The 25,291-nt window shown below is 40.3% G+C and overlaps 1 protein-coding gene across 1 annotated transcript in view; it reads left to right on the top strand.

Moving 5' to 3' along the window:
* The window catches only part of kalrna (kalirin RhoGEF kinase a), a 675,519-nt gene that overhangs the window by 296,169 nt on the left and 354,059 nt on the right, over nt 1-25,291 (top strand). The window contains exon 6 of the mRNA XM_048598757.1: nt 17,499-17,621. Coding sequence (XP_048454714.1) covers nt 17,499-17,621 — 123 coding nt within the window. The remainder of the gene's footprint in view (nt 1-17,498; nt 17,622-25,291) is intronic.

Raw genomic sequence — 25,291 nt, 5'->3', positions numbered from 1 at the left:
ACCTTGTTGTCTCGGATTCTCCAGCATCTGCAGTTCCTACTATCTCTAATACCCAGCTGTAATTGGTTATGCTCTAAAGCATGGCTGTTCTTAAGTGGAGCTTATTAAATGTAATTAAGATTTACTGACCAGTTATTTTTAATCAACCTGCTCAGATAATGTTATGACAAACCTCTGGGGTGTCTTTCTGAACTAGAGATAGGATGCTATCACTGCATCACAAGGCTCTCAAGAATTATTGAGTAGATATTTTTTAAATAAAAGAAATGTGATTACAGGACGTGAACATGAGCATCCTGGCTCAGAGGTTGAGACACTAGCAATGCACCACAAGAACCTGTAGATTTATTGAGTTGATGTTAATAATCAAACTTTCCAGACATATGATGACACATCTCTGGGGCAGGTCTGACTTGAATCTGGGCCTCCTGACTCAGAGGTAGGGGCACTACCACTGTTACCAAGAACCCTAAGGTTTAGTGAATATCGTTGTTTCTAATCAACCTGTTCAGAGATATTATCCCTTGCCTCTGGAGCAGGTGGGACTTGAACCCAGATCTGTTGGATCAGAGATAGGGACACTATCACTGTGCCACAAGAGCCCTGAGAGGTATTGGGTACTGACTGGAGCAAATTGGCTGCACATGTTAACCATTGCCTCATTCTGAGGTCCCTGAGATTCAGTGATACCACTAAGTAGACATTAAGTACAAATAACATTGAGCATGAGTTCCTTTAATTTTTTTCCCTGAATTTCTCACGTGACACAATTAAACACTGGTGGATGTAATCCTCAAATAATTTTCATGGTCCTCAGCAATAAAGGCATTTTAATTATTTCTCGTTGGCATTATAATGTTGTCAGAATTCAAAACTAAAACCAAAACTAATCAATTTATTCCACTTTTCCAGTTAAAATCTTAAGCCCTAAATTCTCATTGTTTTACTGATGATACAAGATATTCACTTTCTTGATTATAAATTTGAGGCAATGGAAGGCTCAGCCACAGGCATTTGCAAATCATGATTAAGTGGTACATGTTAGAAAAAAGATACATTTCATTGCCAAGGGTGAGGTTCACCCAACTGGCACCTTATCCATAACCGTATAGATCAGGATGTGTAGGAAATGAGCTCAACTCTTTCAGAGTATCTTAACACAAGGAGCTGGATTTTGTATGCCCTCACCGGATTGTTGTGGTGAGACAGCGTGTAAAGTAAGTCAGGTAGCAAACCCACTACCTTCCTACCTGTTCCCAAGTTCAACCCCACAATCCACTAAGTAGGCGGCTATCAAAATCTGCAGCTTGCCCACCATATATAAATAAGTAACTAAAGGTCAATTAGGTCTGTTGACAAATCTATTGACCTGAATAATATGCTGCCTATGCCAAATTATAGTTGGCATGGTCAGTCAAGCAGGAATGTTCAGCCTGTTCCATATGGTCTACATTAAAAATGGCAAGAGGGAAGGGGGTTCACCTCATTGGGGTGAAGCCTGATTACTTGGGGGATGCCATGTGTGTATAAGGTGCACCTGCCCAAAGATGGCACCAAACCTCCTCTTTCATTCTGTGTTGCTTGCCCTGCAAAACTGGGTCCCTTATTCACTCCGTTACCCCTCCCTAGACTCTAGGGTCTGTTTTAAAAATTTGGGATTGACCTTTCTGGGGAGCTATTATCCTCTCCATGCTTCTTCCTGCAATAGAGGCAGTGCTAGGGTTGATGTAGCTGCTGACCTGTCAAATTGACTAAGCTTTACAGGCAGGATTTCCTCCCACTGAGAGGCAGAATGCCATTGTTCATAAATTTATCTTCCTCTCAGCATGCTACAAATGTTAGCTTCTAGCCACTTTCTAGGGCTCCATATACATTGTTTTATCTCTCCCTCTCTCTCTCTCTGTCCATCTCTCTCAACCCCTCCTGACCCCACCATCACCAACCACCACCAACCAGTTAAATGTAGCCCACATTTGCTGTTGTTTCATATTGAATGTTGGAAATATAACTATTGATGTGCCTAACTCTCTGTTTGTGCTTTGAACGTCATATGTACTTTTACTTCACATTTTTATATTTTTGTATAAACCTCTATTTCGCTAATACACCTGGAGGAAATTGATGTGTGTTAGCAGTACAAAAACAGCTTGTAGCAAATTGGCAGCTGATGCATCATTGTGTGCCTTCTTTCCACTGGAATTCACAGAACAGTTGTTCAAATCGTTTTTAGAAACTTGTTTCCTGGTCTCACTGTCATTATTACTTGATTTGAGATAAGAACCTTGGCAATATTTTGCAAGTCAATATAAACTACGAACTGTTACTATAAGAGGCTGCCAATGTGTTGCAAGTCTTTTTTGTGTTGCTTCTGTTGACTGTTTTGCTCATCATCCAAATGGAAGTCAAGGCAATTAGAACTGTGCTGAAAGTTGCAACTGTTAAGCTTGGGAGGTGGGAATACTTTTCTCTTTTCTCACAGTGAACCATTACTTGGATTAAGGGAGCAAATTCATGAGAGTGCAAAATCTTGATGCCTAGTGATATCTTAAGGTGTATAATCACTGCTCTCAATATCTAAAGACTCATCTTTATAGGCAATGACATTTACTCCCCATGTGTGGCAAAACACCCTTGTCTTTGGTATCTCAACTTCACTGCACAGCTAGACCATCTGGAGCAGGGTGATTCACAGACAATTTCAAGGAATTCGTGGGCACTCCTATAGTTTCAAAGGTCACTACAGTCTGAAGTTTCTTGCAATAAGATCCTTCCAGACCACCCTAAGGGACATGTGTTAAATGAGACAGGTCAGACCTATATAAAACAAGTGACTGTTTCCCAGAGGCAGCACCAGATTCCCTTTCTCAGTGGAAAGGAGACACCAACTAAAATGTGCACAAAACCTTGGCTGCCTATCACATTAGCAGGGAGTCTAGGGCATTGTAGATGAAAACCCATGTGGCTGTCAGGACTTCTCATAGCAAACTAAATGAATATATCAATAGGAAAGGGTATCAATTGACAAATGAATCTTATTCTGCTTCTATTGATCCTTGTCTGAAGCACTGTAGTCGGGATTTTCCACAGGTTGTAGCCGAATTAACAATGGGGTATGGTGCATTTTCAAAAAGCTATCCTGGCATAAAACTGGAGTTGCAGATTGGATATTCATTATATAAAGTTCTTGATTTTCAACCTAATTTCTATAATAGGCAACCAAGCTCTAACAGCAGTTCTATCATCAGGCATAAATTGGACATCCAGCTTATTGAATTTATTAGACTTATGGCCAGGAAACATTTTTAGTTTCATCTGATCTGCGTATCAGTAATCAATAACTGTAGAATTTCTGAGTGGCCCTCACTGCGATAATACATTTTGCATGATATTATCATGTAAATATTGTTATCACAATGAAATTCTAGCCAAACTTATTTTATGTCATAATATCAAGGTTCAGGATAGGGATACATCAGGGTTAAATACGGGGCCCTACGCTCCAAGGAGGCCTGCTGTTTTGGGATTTTAGGTCAAGGCTATGGTATTCACGTCAAGGCGGTGGGGAAGTTGGTGGTGGAGGGGGGCAGGAGTTGGAGGGGTGCGCGGATTGCTGTCCTTGTGTCTGGTTGGAGATGTTACGTCTATGTCTGTATGTTGTACTTTGCATGTAGCTAATTTGTTGCAGATATTCTTGTGCAAATTAGATACCCAGATGCACTGCATTGAATCACAGCATAAAAGATGGGCATTTAAGCCTTCATGCCTGTGTTGGCTGTTTGGTAGAGTGTCATTCCACCTGCTGTTTTGCCTTGGCCCTATAAATGTTCTGCTTCAAGTATTTAGTGGATTTTCTTCTAAAAATTATCATTGGATCCATATAACTTGGTCTTACTAGCCAGATTTATCCCTCTTTCTGTTTTTAAAGAGGGGTGTTGATATTTCCCCATATCTTTGGAGGATTGCAAAGTTATGATCACAGCCTCCACAATGTCCTCTCATACTTCCTTCAGTAACTTATGATGCATTCTATCAGGACTTTCCTACTTTGAAGACTTCCAGCCTTTCAAGTGTACCCTCTTTATCGAGTTTGTCCTCTCCATTATCACTACTGCCACCTTCTTTACTGAAGCATTAGCACCATCCTCTTCTATAAAGACATCTTCACCCTTTACCTCCATAGAGAGGGCTTTTTTGGTCTTTCTATCACTTCACCATTCCTTTCATTCTCTTTATGGTAAGCATGAAAATACCTTTGTCTTTCACATTGAACTTTTGGGACTTTTGAATGACATTTAAAGAGTAGAAGCGTTCATTCTATTTTGCCTTTTCCAATGCTGAAAGACACCATTGCTAAACCTGCAATCATAATCTCCAATGTGATCTCATTGATATAAATTAAAAATAATGACAGGGAAGAGCAAAGAGCAAAAACTCCAAACAACTGATTTCAGAATGAACTAGGTGTTGGGACACATGGATTACTGATCCACTTCACCAGACATTGATAACTTTTCAATGTATTATAGAATTGGATCCAAACAACTGCACTGCTAAGTGTCAATACAGCCTCCCTTTCCTTTTGTATCTTGAAGGTATAAGTATTGCACTGACACAGGAATATCACAAAATTTGAAAAGAAGGTGAAATAATTTTCTATTTATCAGTTAAGCGCAGCAGACAACTGCTTGCTGCTTCTGCAAATATTGTGGATATATTGATGTCCACTCTGCAAGCTATATTGATTTTTTTTTAAGAGCCTCCATTTACACTGACCTCCTGAAATCCACCTGATAAATATAATATTTACGCATGATTTTCAGCCCTATTTGGGGATGGGCACTGAATCTGAATGTCAGCCAATGTACTGGTTTGCTGTCACAATATCACACTGCAATTTTCCACGTGGGCCTTCAAACTGCCTGAGGCATCGGAGACTAGGCTAGCTCCCTGGAGTAAGTCTCCTTGTGACAGACTAGGACAGGGGAGCAGAGCAGCATTCTAGGCAGGCTGTGAGGTCTTTTCTGCTTACGCTGGCCGCAGCTACATCCACAGGCCAGGGAACCCCCTCCATAATGATGGCCCATCTGTTGACAACAAGGTGCAGGGCTGGATGAACACAGCAGGCCAAGCAGCATCATAGGAGCAGAGATTCAGTTTTTACATTTACAAGTTAAAATATGGCAGGAAGGGCACATGTGCTGGAATGGTAGTTTGCACCTCCTGAGCTGGAGAGCCTCCTATTGACTTCAAGTGCTCACCCAACATCCTTAATTAGATGACAAGCTTACTCTCTGGCCACACATTGGCTGATTGTTTCCCACAAAGAGTCTTTCTTGATCCTCATTTGATGTCAATTATTGGGGTCCTTACCCAAAACCCTGCTTTTCCTGTTTTGGTCAAGAATTGATAATGTAAAAATCCTATATTGCCATAGAGTAGACAGTAAAGCTTTATTGTGTAAAATAATTGAATAATTGGTGATTTTGCAGGTTATTTTGGTCATAGCTAATTTATTATACCTTAATATTTATCAGTGTTGGATATTGTGGTTTGATCAGTAGTTTGAGCTTTGGACAGGATAGAAAAAAATTTTGTTTTGAATCCCGGCAGCGATCATCTAGCTTTTTGTCCTTCGTAAGTAAATAAAATGAGTGCCGCACATTATAAGGGGAGGGAATCAGCTAAGATCTGCAGAAGATTGTGTGGACTGGTCACACTGTGGCCACAATGTGGCATAGTGCTGTCTGTATCACCAGTTGGTACTCTTACCCTTAAAAATCCACACACCTCTGTTTCCCAATATGCCAGTAATCAAAATGCAGTGACGTTATCCTTCAAATGTTAGTGCCTTCTGCATTATATGAATACAAGATCTGGAAATGTTGTTGTACTAGTGAGTGTAAATTGTTTTGTATTTTTTTCACTATAGAATACAGAATGGGTGATATAATCAATGTATCTCTGACTAGCCTCTAATTAATTGTGATATTGACTAATGAAAGTAATTTATGCTAGTGCTTTTATGAAATTCCACTCTATTGCAATATATTTATATTATAGGTAATGTAATAATTTGTGAAAAGTGATCACATTTGCTTCTATATTTTTCATTTCATAATTTCTTCAAATCCCAGAAATTTTCAGTGTCAGAAGAGAATGTTGGAATTTCATTTTAAATTGAAGAAAGGTATTATTAATGAAACACAAACTGGTATTCCAAGACGAATGCATCTTCTGAATAATAATGATGAATGGTTTATGGATTGTAAACTAGAGCCAGTTCATAGGTTCAAGCATGTCTGATTTCCCAGAGGAGAGTTGTTAAGCCCTAGCTTATTAAAGCAGCCAGCTGGAATTAGTTCTGCCTGTTAGGATACATTCCTTGAAAAGGTGAATGTTTTTAAAGCGGTATTGGTTTAATGTTATAAGAGACAGAATATTTCACCAAAAAGGTGCATTCATTTGATAAAGAATTGAATAGTTTTGCCTTTCAGTGTCCCATACTCCACAAAGTGCAGGAACGTTAAATGTAATGTTAGCTATTGGGAAAAACATGCTCTCCTAAGTTGACTTCCCTGCTGAAGACCAACATGTCACATTTGATTTAGACAGTGAACAGACTCTGTACTCTCAGTCTGAGTAATCTCAGATTCGAGGCTAGAAAAAAAATATGAAGACATACATTGGGCAACGTCACTATGCTGTAAATTAAGTTCAACACAAGGACTTACTCTCTGCTACCGTTTTAAATCGGTACTGCCATTACTTTGCAACTGTGAACAATACTCCTTTTTACTCATGTGTGGGATCTGGGTTTCGCTGGCTGGTCAGCATTTCTTGCCCATTCCTAGTTGCCTTTGAGAAGATGGTGGTGAGCTGCCCTCTTGAACCGTTGCAGTCCATTTGCTGGGTGTTGACCCAAAATGCCAATAGGGAGGGAATTCCAGGATTTTGACCCAGTGACAGTGAAGGAACGGCAATATATTTCCAAGTCAGGATTTTGAGTGACTTGGAGGGGAACTTGAAGGTGGTGATGTTCCCATATATCTGCTGCCCTTGTCCTTCTAGAAAGAAGTGGTCATGGATTTGGAAGGTGCTGTCTGAGGATCTTTGGTGAATTTCTGCAGTGCATCTTGTAGATAGTACACACTGCTGCTACTGAGGGTTGGTGACGGAGGGAGTGAATGCTTGTGGATGTAGTGCCAGTCAAGTGGGCTGCTTTTTCCTGGATGGTGTCAATCTTCTTGAGTATTGTTGAGGCTGCATTCATCCAGGCAAATGGGGAGTATTCCATCACACTCCTGACTTGTACCTTGTAGATGGTGGACAGGCTTTGGGAAGTTACAAGGTGAGTTACTTGCCGCAGTATTCCTAGCTTCTGGCCTGCTCTTGTAGTGACTGTGTTAATGTGGTTAGTCCATCTGGTCAATGATAACCCTCAAGATGTTGATAGTTGGGGATTCAGTGATGGTAACACCGTTGAATATCATGGGGTGGTGGTTAGATTGTCACTTATTGGCATTTGTGTGGCGCGAATGTTAAATAGAGGAAGCCTTTTTATTCCATTATGGTCATGCTTGCCACACATTGCAGTTACAGACTATAATCCAATGTCCCTGCATTTCTACCCTGGACTTTCTGTTATCTTTCTTTGAGATTTTAAAATGAAAATAATTGTAAACAACATAAAATCAAACAGTGTTGAAATTACTTAATGAGAATTGTGATCTGAAAGAAAAAATTCATCCTTCGAGGAGAATTGTATTTGTAAAAAAGAAAAGATAGGTTGTTCAGAAGGAATGACCCGATGAGACAGAAAGGCCACCATGAATTTAATGTTTACATCAAGCAGCAAGATAGTGACTTTACGGATGAGCCAGAGCATATTTTGTATTTATAGACATGACGTAATACCTGTGTTAAAATTATACTCAAGGAATAGAATTTATATTCAAATTTGAATTCAATAAAAGTCTGGAATTAAAAAGTCTAATGATGATAATGAAATCATTGTCAATTATTGTAAAAACCCTTGTGGTTCACGAATATCTTTCAGGGAAGAGAACAGCTGTCGTTACCCAGTCTGGCCTACATATGACTCCAATCCACAATAATATAGTTGACTCTTAAATGCTCTGTGTACCGGCCTAACAAACAATTCAGTTATAGCAACGGTCATGAGGAGAATAGGAATTAAACCGAATGGACTACATGTCATGAATAAGGCAATAGAAACAGCAACACAAACACAGCCATTTAAATAGTGCAAAGTTTTCCTGAATAGTTGTATCCACGGAATCATACCTTACAAACAATGTCACAGACTATACCATCACCATCCCTGGGTATGTCCCGTCCCACCGGCAGGACAGACCCATCAGAGGTGGTGGTATACGGTCGGGAGAGACCTGCCCTAGGAGTCCGCAACATTGATTCCGACCCCCATGAAGACTCATGGATGAGATCTGATATGGGCATGGAAAACTCCTGTGAAGAAAAAATCAGAGTTAACATTTCAGGTCTGGCGACCCTTCCTCAGAACTGTTGGAGGAAACCCTGAGCTTAGCAATGGCATGCTGTATCCATCACCAGAAGTGGCTCGGTAGCAGCACCACCGACTAAGCTGGTGAGGTCCTAAAGGATACAGCTGCAAGACTGGGCCTGTGGCAGGTGGTGAGGGAACCAACAAGAGGGAAAAACATATTTGACCTCATCCTCACTGATCTGCCAGCTGCAGATGTATCTATCCATGACAGTATCGGTAAGGGTGACCATCACACAGTCCTTGTGAAGACAAAGACCTGCCTTCACATTGAGAATAATCTCCAGCATGTTGTGTGACACTATCCCCGTGCTGAGTGGAACCGACTTTGAACAGATCTAGCAACTGGGGACTCGGCATCCACGAGGTGCGGAATAGTAATCCAGTGCAATCTGCATCCTTATGACCCCCATATCTCCCACTGTACTATTCCTGTCAAGCCATAGAATCAACCCTGGTTCAATGAAGAATAAAAGAGGGTATGCCAGGAACAGTACCAGTAACGTGATGGAAGATGCCATCAACAGTACTATCAAGCAGCACTTGCTCAGCAATAACCTGCTCAGTGAAGCCCCGTTTGGGTGCCACCGGGGCCACCCAGCTCCTGCCGTCATTACAGCCTTGGGACAAACATGGACTAAAGAGCTGAATTCCAGAGGTGAGGTGAGAGTGACAGCCCTTGATATCAAGGCTGCATTTGACTGAGTGTGACATTAAGGAGCTTGAACCAAACTGAAGCCAACAGAAATCAGGGAAATCTGTCTGCTGATTGGAGTCACATCGAGAACTTAAAAAGATGGTTGTGGTCATTTAAGGTCAGTAATCTCAGCTCCAGGACATCTCTGTAGGAATTCCACTAAGTAGTGTCCTAGGCACAACCATCTTCATCTGCTTCATCAATGAGCTTCCCTGTATTATGAAGTCAGAAGTGAGGATGTTCACTGATGATTGCATAGTGTTCAGCACTATTCGCAGTCCTCAGATACCGAAGGACTCCATGCCTAAATGCTGCAGGTTCGTGACAATATGCAGCCTTTGGCTGCCATGTGGCAAGTAACATGCACCACACAAATGCCAGGCCATAACTATCTCCAATGAAAGACAATCTAACCATTGCCACTTGACATTCAATGGTATCACCAACACCGACTCTCTCACTATCAACGTCATGGGTGTTGACTAGAAATTGAACTAGTCTAGTTATATGAATACTATAGTGACAAAAGCAGGTCAGAAGCCAGGAATCCTGCAGTAAGTAACTCACCTCCTGATTCCCAAAAGCCTAAACACAACACACATGTCAGGAGGGGATGGAATACCCCCCACATGTCTGGATGAATCCAGTTCAAGCCACACTCAAGAAGCTTGACAGCATTCAGGACAAACAGCTGTGTGTACCATCTACAAGATGCAGTGCAAAAATTCATCAAGATTCTTAGATAGCACCTTCCAAACCCAAAACCACACCCATCGCCATCTAGAAGGACAAGGGGCGTAGATACATGGGAATGCAGGCACCTTCCAAGCTACTCACTGTCCTTGACTTGGAATTATATCGCTGTCCCTTCATTCTGAATGGGTCAAAATCTTGTAACTCCCTTCTGTAATACATTCTCCTAAATAAATAAAACATTGTGTATGAATGCACATTCTCTTTAAGAGGCACAGACTGATGAAAACGTATGCTAGAATTCAGATGGAGCTGGGAGCTTTGTTGAGTGCACAGTCAGCAGCATGTTCAAAAATGGGCTACAAAAAAAATTGAAATGAGGCAGCAGAAAATTTATGCATTGTGAAGCTCACACAGAAAAATGGGAGTACTTGAATTTTTGCTGTTCTACATTTTATTGGACATTTTCCAATTTAAATTTTCCAACATTGATGATTTGGCTTGAGAGTCATTTGTATTCTAATAATCAGTCCACAACTGCAAACATCCATTTACATCTTAGCAGCAGAAAGTTCATTCTTTCTTCAACCTTTGCAATATCTTTAATGAATGTTATTCTTCTATTTTGCCCCATTGACTTTCCAATTCCTGAGAATGTTCCCCTTGGTTTTGGAATTGGACCATATATCTGTCAGGTCCAGTAGGGAGTCCCATTGAGTGTCCGCCTAAATCTCCAAGAATGCTTCTCACTATTGATTAAGTTGTGAATCACAAAGCAAATCCAAACAAACATCAACAATTATCAGTGGTCTTGATGATTCAATACCCTGTTGACAAATTAAGCTTTGCTTTGTAATGCCACTCATCTATCCTTAAGCACATTTTGAAAATGTTTTTGCTTCCAGTGATTAGCATAATTATTATTCAATTCATATATTAGTCTCCATTTCTGCAACACAGACCAGTTTTAATGAAGTTCAGTAATTCCCCAATATAGTGTGGCACTGCTTTTTCTTCCCTCCTGCTCCCACGTAATAGGCCATGAAAAACAAACACAGGAAACATTTTGAGTCATTGAAGCAAAACAATTGTGGTTATTGTGCTCCAGTATGTATTCCGCATCCTTAAAATGTTCAGACTGTTCCAATAAATTTCAGCATACAACTTTAAAGCCCTAGGGGAAAGTTAACTTGAATTAAGTAAGCTTTTGTGATAACTGCAGACTGTGCCTTTTAGTGATTCTACTGTTGTTGTAGTACATAAAACTTGAAGTTACAACCTTTTCAGAAACCTTAACTGCATCTCTCAGATTATTGTGTTCATGTACATCTTGAAGATATATCTTCATCTGCTGTCACTTTAAATAGAATGACGGGTTATCTTTTGTAATGTGATAAGTCTAACTGTGGATAAGCTAAAAGTGAAACATTTTCAAATGTAGAAGTTTGTTTAGAAAATGAAGTTTAAAGGGAGTTATTCAAGAAATTCACCTCTGGAGGCCTCTATGGAGGCTGCATTCGAGAAACTAAGCATTGTTTTACTGAGATGCTGTGTTGACTTTTATTGGTCAGCCAATGTGCATTATTGAGAAAGGATTCATCACTGACACTACTCCAGTGATCTGATGAGAACCTGTTCAAAAATAATTTCCTTGTCGTGTTCTGTATCAAGTTTCATTTGTACCTTTTCCAGGGAAATTTAGCACAACAGATGAAGTATCTCAGTACAAGGTGACTTACTCCTGCTATTTTACATGGCTTAGCACATGATTGCAGAGACGTCATTAGTACCAAACTTATAGTATTCTATTCCTTAAGCTTGCATCAATCATCACTATTTACTGAATCAAAGTAATATTTTAACTAGTGAACCAGATATCTCTATCTAATGTCATACAATTAAAAGAGGACATGACCAATACATTTATTATACAATTAAAGCCACTTACCTTGAATTTTCTGGCAGCAGGGGTGCCTGTAAAATGTCATGGGACATCGCCATCCTTGCTGCACTTTTGCCAAGGGCAGGAAAGCTGCAGGGCTCCCCTCCCCAGCAGTGGGTCAATTGAGGCCTTTTAGTGTCAAATTAATAATCCAGCCTGGTAGCTTTCATTGTGCAAACTGGTGACAGGAAAGGGCTGGAGGGCCACCTTCACAGGCTTTCAGGCGAATTGGAGGATGCTACTCTCCAGTGTCCCCCACCATTTGCCTCCCACCAGGGTGGTGGGGACTCTGAAGCAATGAGAAAGCAGCCCCTTGTGAACAGTACAGTCCATTCAGGTTCATCATAATCTTCATCCTCTTCTCAGGGCTACCTTTCTCTTGTGTCATTTCAAAGATCCCTCCTCTTTATTCTGGGCACATTTTATTAATACTTAGCGAATCAAATCTAAAGCATCTGTTAGCTTTTCCTTTGGCATTCCTGGGATGTATTTGCCTGCTATTACCGTTTCAACTTTGACTTCTGCTAATATAACCAGATCTTGTAGTTGTGCTTTCATCCAGATTCTAGCTGTCTCTAATACTTCTATTACATACTTCTAAACCTGGTAACCATTGAGTTTTCTATTCTTTGGAATAGGAAATGAATAATTCACAAGAAACTTTTTCAAGGCAGCTGACGTCTGATCAAACATTTTTTCAGAAGTCTAAATTCTAGGAGAACCACTTGTTTGTCCACAGGAGGCAGCTCAGCACAATCTGGCAATTTAAGTGTGAATACTGATCCTGATCTTTATCCAGCTTTTGTACAATGGGGTAAAGTCTGTAATATGAAAGATCTTATATGAACTATTTTGTGTTGCCTTTGTGAAATGACCAACCACTTACTAAATCCTTCAAATTCTGACCAGGCCTTAGAGGAAATTAACAGACTTTTTTGTGCAGATTTCATCCAGGAACTCTATTAGAAGATCCAAACCTTGGTTATTATCTAACTCACATGTATCTCAGAAAACATCTTCCTTTTGATTTTACTTTCTGCAGGGAACAACAATGCCAAGACCATAACTCTTTTCTCTTTTGTAGAAAACTAACCATGTTCACATGTCAATCTCGCTGTTTCGCTGATCAAGTAGTCCTGATACCAGGAACATTGGAGAGCAATCATATCCCAATAATTTAAACTTACTTTCTGTAATTTTCCATTAAGGCAGCTAGGATTTTAGTTTTATGGTGATAAAACTTGTAGATTCCAACCAACATCATTAGCCAACCATCCCCTGTTGCTATTCTGCAACTCAGGTAATCAGGCAGTAAAGGAAAGAACTGGAGGCTAATCTTAAGAGACATTGAAGCTTTTGTTTACAGAAACTCATATCAAGTATCATACACCTCCGATCCAACAACCATCGTTTCAGCTTACTCCAGTATATATGTAAGTACAAGTAAGTCCCCAGTTAGTGCCCATTGTATGGATGCAACTAAAACCCCGTCAATATACAATTAACAGGTAGCAGTTCTTCAGTATTTGAAAACAAGAAATCAGAAGAGGAAGGTTTGTGTGAGGTCTGGCAGGTAGTGGAATGAGAAGAAAGAAGTCCATGGCAACTTCATGACAATTCACCCATCAAGCCACAAAGATGAGGATATACAGGGGTTGAGAAAGTGCATAGATAGGACCATACTGTCATCCTCAATGTTCTCAGCATTAGCAGATTCCATGAGCTCCATTGCAAACAACCTCAAGTTTTTGAAAGCCATCTCCTTCAGAGGACTCGGGAGATGCAGGTGTCCTTGTACTCTTGTCATTTCTGCTATTCCCTCTTGTTGTGTCACACTTTGTTCTCCAAGAGACAGGGCAGAATGTCATAGGTTATTTCTGAACTGCTGAAGATAAGTGGAATCATTGAGCGATGAGTGAAAAGCTGGTCACATTGATTGGCTGGCGAGTATGTGGTGGAGTATCTGAAACATTAGCAGAAATCTTGAGTGCTCAGCAATACTGCTGGGATTATGGTACATTGAGCACCATGATTATTTGGTGGAGTGGTGGGTTAGAGATTTTATATGGGAAGATGCATTCGCTGACCTTGACTAACCACCTGAGGACATTGGACTTCTTGTAGTGCTGCTACTGTATCCTTGGATTGAGTTCTGGACGAGGTGGCAGCATATTGGTAGTATCACTAGATTAGTAAACCCAGGGTGATGTTCTGATTATGTGGGTTCAAATCCCACCATGGCAGATGGTGAAATTTAAATTCAACAAAAATCTGGAAATAAAAGGCTAGCCGAATGAAAACCATGTAATAATTGTTGGTTTTTGTAAAAGCCTAACTGGTTCGGCAACATCTTATAGGCAGGAAACCTGCCATCCCTATTTGGTCTGCCCTACATAGGTCTCCAGATCTGCAATCAAGTAATTAAATGTGAACTGCCTTCTGAGCAATTAAGGGTGGGCAATAAATGTCGGGCTAACCAGAGACACCTATGTTACATGAAAGAATTTAAAAAATGACTTCCTTGCTCACCTGTTCCCATTTTATTCTGAGGGTGGGCCTTGAGGGTGTCCTAACATATTTCCTGTATGCCCAAACTGCCTGACCTATTAACCCATGGAAAATAGTAGGATTAGAACACTTTCTAAAAGCTAAAAGAGCCAAATCCCACCTCAGGTAGAGCATAGTGAACTTCACTAGAAGACAGGAAGGTGGCTGGTTCACACACAGAGCACAGGGGACATCAAGTGGAGAAAATCAGGAAGAAGACATTGCTGGCAGGCCAAAGAACATTACTCTCCAAGCAGCTTTAGATTCAATTGAACACTACCCCCTGTCTCTGGCAGTTCATGCTCATGTATTGCAGCTCAAATAACTTTTGTTGGGAACTGAAAAACAGTTTGCTGTTCTTCTGTTGATGTTCATGCAGCTGGTAATGAGATGCAGTATGCAGTAGAGTGACATTAGGTCCTTTTAACCGTGCTATAAGAGACTCCCTTCAATCCAAAGTTTATTTAAATCACAGCACTAACCATCTTTTGCCATCCTGTCACCTTAGTTGCACCGAAGAATAGTACCAGATTTGGGTGAACTGTTGATGATAGCCCCAAAAGAAGTACTGTGGTTAAATTTAAAAAAAAGGACAATACTGAGTCTGCGTATTTTCATTCACAGTGTGTGGATGAAAGTTGTGTATGCGGAAAATGTTCTTGACAGGGTCTGAAAATGGTATTCATTCAGTATTTTGTGGAGCAAAATTGAGTGAATTAACGAGAAGGCCTTAAGTGAGATAAATATAAGATATACAGAAGATAGATATTGTCCAAGGCAGAAGATCTTTTAATAAGAATGCCATAATGATGTCTTACATATGGCAATGCATTGACCACCACATTCTGCCTATGTTACTGCTGCTCCAATTAAGCTTCCTGTTCAGAACTTTCTTTTCCTAGCTTTCATTCTTCACGTCCGCTTTGTGTAATGCCTGTTACATTGATGTAACTTTACAATCATGATTTTTGAGACACCACCAATCCATTCCAAGTTTCTGAACCAAGACTTGAACATTGCTGCTTGATTGTGTCTCTGGTGGGAGAATAGGCCTTGTTACCTGTGGGAAGATGCAAGAGTATTATCAATCATGGATTGAAATGGGAGCCTTGATAAACCATTCAGCGTTTTCGCAATCAGAAGTGCTGACGTATTGAAAAGCCTTGAAATGAAGGTATTGCGATAGCTCCTCAAGAAAGTAAGTTTTCCGTTGCACACTGCAAATCAACATTCAGAGTGGTTTTGTTTTCTGTTGATGCACACAATGGTATTGATCCACAAAACACATATGATCACAGGGGTACAATCAATGTTGTCTTGGAGCATGGGAAATTCTTCAGCAATGTTTTAGGCTGCTTTTGCCGCTCGCAGAGAAGGAAGAATTGCTCATTCTGGCAAATGTGGCATTCTTGATTTGATCAGTGCATTTGTATTCTACTAACATTACCGACATCTTAAGGACTGCATAGCACTGTTCAGGATCATTGTGGCTAGGGACAATTGAAAGCTGAGAGATACAATGTGTAAGCCTCAGGAAATCTTAATGAACATGGAATGGAAGGAGACGTGATGTTATGGGTCTCCATGCCTTTTCTACTTTCCAGCATCTGGAGTGGTATAGTCTCTGGTCGAGGTAGATTGTTGATTGAGTTACAGCATGTATCATCACTAGTTAATAGCAGTTTCTGGAAACACTGAAGTAAATGCCTCAGCCCAGATATTCTGGAGTTAGAGTACAGATGGGCAGGTGTGTCTGACAATGCCCAAATAGATGAACTGCCTTCTTTTGCTGTTTCGCCAAAAAAACTGACATAACAGAAAATTTCCTCAAAAAAACTGTACAAGGAAATCTCCAATGAGACATACCCATTATTTCTTCTTTAAAATTGCCGGCATAAAGAGCCCCACAAAGAAGTTGCCGAGAACAATAGTGAAACTTCCGTCGAGTCATAGAGTCATACAGCACAGAAACAGACCCTTTGGCCCAACCCATCAGTGCCGACCAGACATCTCAATCTTACCTAGTCCCATTTGCCAGCATTTGGCCCACATCCCTCTTAACCACAAGGATACAGTTCCATCTGAAAAATAAACTTTCTACAAATCATTGTAAGTGACAAATTAAGTCCTTGAAATCCTCTTCTATTTTATCCAGATTTTAAAAACTGTGTCTAAGCATAAATTATGCAGTAATGATCGAAAATGTGGGATATGGTGTCTTCATGCCATTACCACTTTCTTGAAATGCATCTGACCAATTTACTGTGAGTTGAAGGTGGGAATTGATCAAGCACTCATGTCAGCAGGGAGTAAAGATCTCTACCCTACTTTCCACCTCCATGCACCTGTCAGGTGATATTTGCAAAAATATTCAGTCTGTTACAATTTATTATTGGACTGCTGCCAGGTGACGATGTGGAGGAATAGGAAACTGTAATTCAGCCAACTGTGTCTTTCAAATGGCTCAATCACTGGAAATCCATTGTGAACATTGTCAAATTCTTCAGCAATCCATGGGATAGTATGAAGAGGTACCCAGTAAATTTTGTAAAACAAAGTTGTCCTGCCTGCTCTCTCATCAGAAAACATTATTATACTTGTTAATAAAATGTACATCAAACTGATGAAAGAAACCTTGGTTATTTTGTACATGTATACATTTGAAAGTGGTGAATTTAAAGGGCCATGGAGAAAGGGCTGGAGAATGGGACTGGTAGGTAGCTCTTTCGGGAGCCTGTACAGACGTGATGGGCTATACTGTAAAATTCTATGATCCTGTAATGCCTTTTTTTGTAGACACATGATTCAACTCTTCAAAATTTGGAAACCTAACATAAACTGGAGTCCCTGATCAAAAATAATCTTCATCTGTGTCACTTTCCATTCATTTTTGACTTTATTTGTGTTTTTTTCTCTGTTTCTCTGACTTTTGCTTGTCAAATGACTCCAACAAGTTATAATCTTGAGTATTTGCCTATTTCTTTCTGATATTCCGTATATGTGACAATTTTCTGTAAACATCTTGAGACAAATTTCATCTCAGAAGCAGCTCTAACCAGTTTTGTTTTATTATTTAGATGTTTGACTGGATTAGCCACAACAAACAGTTGTTTCTTCAAAGTCATACTGAGATTGGAGTGAGTTACCAGCATGCTCTGGATCTACAGACTCAGCACAATCATTTTGCTATGAACTCAATGGTAAGCAATTATAGTTTGTAATTAAAGAGAAAGATGTAAAAATTGCTTGAGTGGAATTAGCTTATGTAACTACATTTCACAGAAGTTATTGTGAATTCACAATAATTCATATTAAAAAATGTGCATTCGTGGTGTACTTTACTGCAGTAAAATGTTTGAAAGAGCTTCATGAGTATGAAGTTATTTTTAAAAGAATGGCGTTCTAGTTCTTATGCAGATAAATGTTACAGTCATTCACTGCCAACCATGCCCCAATACCAATACCTTGACATTTGATACAATTTAAATTCCCTTCACTTTATTAAAAGAACATGCAGTACATTTTGACCTCTTTGATATGCCACACAAAGGTAGAATAAATGAGGACAAACCATAAATTGATTTTTCAAAATCTGTTTGAGAAGTTGATGGACTGGATTTTGGGGTTCTTAAATTAACAAAAAATATCAATCTTCACTGGAATTAACTTGTAAAACTGACGGCAATTTCAGGGAACTGCACATGTGCAGATAAATGTAGAAATCCAAAAATTGCCGTTGTTGGTTCTCTGCTTCTCCTGTGCTGTTGAAGTCTCCGCCAATGGCAATTTTTAGCAAACACTGAACTGTTGAGAACTTTCCCCTTTATGCCATTACACCTCTGTTTTAAAAAAGCTCCCAGACAAAATATTATGCCTGTTTAATGTGGTGGAGTTAAGTTTTTAATACCATACTATTTCAAATCTACTAATGAGAAAACCTTTCTGGCTGTGGAAACTAATTTTATGTTTGAGAAATGTTATAATTCCCAGTAGAAAAAAAAGTTGCTTAGTTTTCTACTTTAATTTCGAAAAGATTGTTGATGTTCTGCTACATGAGTGTACTGAAATACTCCCCATGTGCTTGGATGAGTGCAGCTCCAAAAACACTCAAGAAGCTCCACACAATCCAGGACAAAGCAAACCCTCTTGATTGGCAACCCATCTACGACCTTCAATATTTACTCCCTTTACCACCACACACAGTCGCAGCAGTATGTGCCATCTGCACATACAATTCACTAAAGCTCCTCCAAATGCACTTTCCAAACCCCCAACCACTGCCATCTAGAAGAATAAGGACAGAAGACAAATGGGAACACCACCATCTACAAGTCCTGTTTAAAACCCCAAAGGACTGCAGTGATTCAAGAAGGAAGCCCCTTCTCCAGAACAGTTAGGGATTGGCAATAAGTGCTCAATTAACTAGCAATTCCCTTTATCCAGAAACAGTTTTTAAATCCCAATCTTTATTTCATCCTCTGTAAAATGTATATAAAATAATGGATAATCAATGATTTTATGTTTTGGTTTGCTATCTATCAGAGTGCTTCAAATTGGTTCATTGCTTACCTTGCTGCTGGATCGTTGTTGGTAGTTTTCCTCAAGTTCAGCAGCAAGTACCATTCCGACCATTGTCTGTAATTATAGTTCACGTTAATCATTTGTTAATGAAATAAAGAAAGTTATTACTTTTGTAGTACTTCACAGAAATGGTTGATGGCAAAATTCACCATTAATAATATTACAGTTGGAACACACAAAGCAATGAACTTGTGTTTCTCAAAGACAGTCATTGGATTGGAAACATTAACATTTTCTCTCCGTGGATGCTGTCAGACCTGCTGTGTATCTCTCGCAATCTGTGCTTTTGTTTCAGATCTTCAGAATCTACAATTCTTAGTCTTATTTTATTTTATGCTTCTGTTGTCCAGATGTGGAGGTGCCGATTTTGGACTGGTGTGGACAAGGTTAGAAATCGCACAACACCAGGCTTAATTGAAAACACAAGCTTTCGGAGTTTTACTCCTTCTTCAGCTGTTAGTGAGAGAGGTAGTATCAGACACAGAATTTATAAGTTAAAGATCAAAGGGTCACACCACTGATGAGGATGTACTAACCAAATCTAAGATGCTGTTACATCTTTAAGCAGTTAGAAGGTTTTGGTTAATTAATATGTATATGTAAATCCCTGAATTCCTTTGCACTCACTGTCCTGAGAGAACTAAAAGTTTTATCAGTGTAAAGAAGAGGTGACATTTTAGGTCAGACATTGCATGTTAGGTGTGAGGCCTTGTTTAGAATCTGTTTGTGTTTTGGTTTGGAGTGGACTGATTTTATATCTGAGGTAGGAATTTATAAAACACCACATTGACTGACTGTCTATAAATTGTGTGCCTTTTGAACAAAATAGAATATATCTGCAAATACAAATTCACCCCATAGATTCACAGTTGTGTGTGTGTGTGTGTGTGTGTGTGTTTGGAGGGGGCGGGGGTGAGTAGAGTGAGTGTGTTTTTGAGGGAGAGTGTGTGTGTATCTGTGTGAGAGCGAGTGAGTGTGTGTGTGTGAGAGAGAGAGTGAGTGTGTGTGTGTTTGTTTGTGTGAGAGGGAGTGTGTGTGTGTGTCTGTGTGTGTGTGAGAGAGAGAGAGAGTGTGTGTGTGTGTGTGTGTGTGTGCGCGCGTGTGTGGGAGAGAGAGTGTGTGTGTGTGTGTGTGTTTGGGAGAGAGAGAGAGACAGGAAGTGTGTGTATGAGAAAGGATCTCACTCTACTACAAGCACACAGAAAACCTCATGATGCTGCATTTCTCTAGCTTCCACCGTAAACATATTAAAACAGCCATCCCCTACAGACAAACCCTATGCTTACACAGTATCTGTTTGGATGAGGAAGAACAAGACAGACACCTGAAGATGTTGAAGGACGCCCTTGTAGGGATATGATGCTCAACTCATTAATTGCCAGTTCCAACGTGCCACGGAGAAAACCGTAATGACCTCCTCAGAAAACAGACACGGGATATGTCTGATAGGGTGCCCTTTGTCATCCAGTACTTCCCAGTAGTGGGGAAACTAAGCCACGTTCTTCACAGCCTTTAGCACATTATCGATGACGATGAGTACCTTGCCAAGATCTTCCCCACGCCTCTACTTCTCACCTTCAAACAACCGTCAAACCTTAAACAGACCATTGTTCAAAGCAAACTACCCAGCCTTCAGGACAACATCGACCACAACACTATACAACCCTGTCATGGCAACCTCTGCAAGACATGTCAGCTCATCGACATGGAAACTACCATCACACGTGGGAACACCATCCACCACGTGCACAGCAGATACTCATGTGACTCAGCCAACGTTGTCTATCTCACACACTGCAGGCAAGGATACCCCGAGGCATGGTATATTGGTGAGACCATGCAGACACTACGACACTATGATGAATGGATGAATGGACACCACACAACAATTGCTAGACAGGGATGTTCCCTCCCAGTAGGGGAACACTTCATGGGTCAAGGACATTCGGCCTCGGATCTGGGAGTAAATGTCCTCCGAAGTGGACTTCAGGATACACAACAACACAGAGTCATTGAGCAGAGGCTGATAGCCAAGTTCAGTACCATGAGGACAGCCTCAACCAGGATCTTGGGTTCATGTCGCACTACAGCTGACCCCACCACACTATACACTCTCACACACTCACTCACTCTTTCACACACACACTCACTCTCCCACACTCACGTACACACACGCACGCGCGCACACACACACACACACACACAGACTCAGTCAGATCCTCTCTCATACACAGTCTCTCCCTCACACACACAACTCTCGCACAGATCCTTTCTTATACACACACTGTCTCTCACACAAACACACACGCACAGATCCTCTCTCATACACACACTGTCTTTCTCTCTCTCACCCACACACACACACTCTCTCCCCTCCTCTCTTTTTCGCGCGCACACACACACACACTCTCACTCTCCCTCTCTCTCACACACATACTCTCATTCTCTCTCTCACACTCACACACACACACATACACACACACGCACAATTGTGAATCTATGGGTGAATTTGTATTTTCAGATTCATTCTATTTTGTTCAAAAAGCACACAATTTATAGACAGTCAGTCAATGTGGTGTGTTATACATTCCTACTTCAGATATAAAACCAGTCCAACTCCAAACCAAAACACAAACAGATTCCAAACAAGGCCTCACACCTAACATGCAATGTCTGACCTAAAATGTCACCTCTTCCTTACAGTGATGAAACCTTTAGTTCTCTCAGGACAGTGAGTTCAAAGGAATTCAGGGATTCACATATACATATTAATCAATCAAAACCTTCTAACTGCTTAAAGCTGTAACAGCATCTTAGGTTTGGTTAGTACATCCTCATCAGTGGTGTGATCCTTTGACCTTTTACTTAAAAATTCTGTGTCCAATACTATCTCTCTCACTAACACTTGAAGAAGGAGTAAGACTCCGAAAGCTTGTGTTTTCGAATAAACCTGTTAGACTATAATCTGGTCTATTGTCCAGAGCCTTGATCAGACTCACTGTAGATTAGTGCATTCAGTTTATGCATGTTAAACTGACAAAGGGTGCAACACATTAGATACAGAATTTTTTTTTGGTGGGGACATAATCTTAATGTTAGAATTAGACCAGCTGGGTGTCAAATCCAGAAGTATTTTTATATATGACAATAATGAAAATGCAGATCCCTTTCCCCAAAAAGACTGTGGATGTTGCAACCAATGAAACTCTTAAGAGACAGATAATTGATTTTCGTTAGGCAAAGTTGTCAAGGGATATGTAGCAAAAGTAGATGAGTAGAGTTGGGTGCAGGTTACCTCATTGATTAGCAGAACAGATTCCAATTTCTAATGATAAGCAAAATTTAATTTTCTCACAAGCTCCAGCTGTCATTAACTTCATTTAACTTTGAGGCAACATTGAAACAGTGTTCTTCAACTCCAATAAATGTTTCACATCATTTGAGAGATGGGCTACTATTGTAGCTTTGAGCAAAATTTCAACTGACTTCTTAATTTTTTTTTTATTTATGAGGCCCCGATTCGCTGTCAGAAGTGTTTTAAGATTACTGCCTCACCCAAGGTAACAATTTAGGGATTTTATGTTACAATTAACTTTTCCAATGGCCTGTTATGCCCTTGAACTTTCTTGCCTGCAGTGAAAAGAGAATGGCTTTACAAAATTCAAACCTCATCAGTCTACTTAATGACTGTTTGACATGGTCTCGTTATTTACTCATCATATACTAGAGGAATAGTTAAAACAATAAGAATTTATTAACATGGTCATTGTGAAGTCAGATTTGTTGGCAGCAAAATAAGCAATTTAGGGTAAAGGTTACTTTAATCCCTATTTGGTGGGGGAAAAAATAACATCTTTCAGCAGTTTACAAAAACCAGCAGACATTCAAACTGGTCAGTAAACATTTGCCACTCCAACAGTGCTGAAGTTTTGCAATATTTTGTATAAACGTGGAGCCAGTAAATATAATGAGGACCACCCATCAAAAACATTTGTTATGTGTTTTGGTGACCCGTCTGGTGTAAATATTAACACAAGCAGCAGTTAATTGTTGCTCACAGATACAGAGCCGAAGGGGCTAGGTCAGCTCATTGTCTCTATGTCAGCCAAAATCAACGATCTGATCTAATCCCACCTTCCAGCTCTTGATCCTGCAAGTGACTGCATACCTGAGATGCATATCCAATGCTGGATCTTACATGCCTCTGCTGCTAGGCTTGAAGGCACAAGAGTTTCATAACATTCAGCACAGGGCCTTCTCACCAGCTACGTACCTGACCCCAACGTGTCTGAAGTGTTCTGGGGGGAGACTATGGAAGGCATTAGGGGCCTGGTTGTCCTTGAGTGTGTTGAAGTTCTTATGGTAATAATTAACTGCTGGTCAAGGACCTCATCCCAACACTCACAGCTGTTTGACCCACAGCAGGGTATCCTTAACTGCACAGGTTGATGTTAGGTAAGGGGCATTGAGCCAGGGTTGTGTGGTCCAGGCCTTGTCAAGACATGGACAGCTTTCAGCACAACCAACCTGTTTTCACTTACTTATGGCCCACATTATCAGCTTTTCTGACTCCTTGGTTTACCACTATCCAACTATCCATCCCTTGGTCTGCTTAACTGTCTTTCCCTCCTTCTGGGCTCCATCTCCACCTATTGTTTACTCCTTTAGCTCTGCCCACCCCACCCCTTTCCACCCTCATCTTCAACATATATACTATCTTTCCCTAGTACTATCTAGTTCTGAAGAAGGGTCACTGGACCTGAACCGTTAACTCTGCTTTCTGTCCACAGATGCTACCAGACTTGCTGAGTTTCTCCTTGCTGAATTTCTGTTTTTGTGTAAGAGACAATTCTGAACTTAGTTATCTTGGAAATAATCCTGGGCTGACTGAAATTGTATCAGTGAAAGAATATTTTAATGGCAATAATCATAATTTAGTTGTTATGAAATACGAGGTTGGCACCTCATCACCCAAAGCAATTCTGGCTCAGTCCTAGCTCCTGAGTTGCATCACTGTTGTGATGTATTTGAAAAATTCAGCTGACCAAATTGGCTAAAAGGAGAGCTCGACATTCAGTCAGGAACATGGAAAAGCAGAAAATAGCCCATTAAGCTCACCCACCATTCAACATGACTGTGGCTGATATTCTAACTCGACGCCATACTCCCCTCTCTTCCCAAACCCTCTGACAGCTTATAAATCCATCTATTTCTTTGTTAGCTATTTTCAGTGATTTTACCTTTACAATTTTCTGTTGTAGAGGACTCCACAAGTGATGAAATTTCTCCTCATCTCAGTCCAAAATAGCCTCCTGGGCAACGAGGGTTTGTGAGCCCTTGTTCTGAACGCCCCCAGCCAGGAGAAACATCATCTCCACATCCAGAAAGTTACAATCAATTCATGATTTCAGTGAGATCCCCTTTCATTTTTCTAAGCTGCAGTGAGTACAAGCCCAATGACGAAATGATACGACCCATTCTAGGAATAAGTCTTGTGAACATTTATTATACTTCTACGAAAAGTAGATATATACCTCGGTAAGATGACCAAAATTAATACTGCATGTGTGGTCTCACTAAGGCCCTGTACAACTGCACTATGAAATCCTTGCTTCACATTTATCCACATCATATTACATGCGCCATGTGTTTGTCCACTCACTCAACTTGTCCAAATCACGCTGAAGCTGCTTTATGGCCTTTGACCTAATTTTGTGTCAGCAAAACTATGAATAATGAACTCAGTTCCCTCATCTAAATCGTTGCTATGTATACAGTGTTCAAGCACTGATTTCCATGATACATCACTAGCCATTTCAAAAACAACCATTAATGCCCTCTTTTTCCTGTCTGCTCAGCAGTTCATTATCCATGTTATTATCATATCACCAAACCCATATTCTTAGTTTTTGCACAATAATTTGATGCTATCCTTAATTTCTTTTGTTAATCACGTTTGGGCCACTTTTCTTGTTGTGATCTCTTACCTCAAAGGAATAAATGACTGAATCTTTTAGAAGTGCTTTTAGAAGCACACAGAGTGCCTTAAGAAGGCAGGAGCTGCCTGTGAGGTACCAGAGGCAGAAGCAGGCAGCAGCCATGTCACAGCTGCTGTTGTCTTACCCATTAGAGCAGTCGATGGAGGTGGAACAGAAAGGAACATAGAAGCCAAGTCTAGGAGCAGCAAGCATACTGTGCTAGTTGGTCCCACAGCTTAAATTTAAGAAGAACTGCAAATAATTTTACACACACACACACACACACACACACACACACACACACACACACA

The sequence above is a fragment of the Rhincodon typus genome, chromosome 7 (assembly GCF_021869965.1).
Source record: "Rhincodon typus isolate 14 chromosome 7, sRhiTyp1.1, whole genome shotgun sequence".
Lineage (NCBI taxonomy): Eukaryota > Metazoa > Chordata > Chondrichthyes > Orectolobiformes > Rhincodontidae > Rhincodon > Rhincodon typus.
This window is presented reverse-complemented; position numbering and strand designations above follow the sequence as displayed.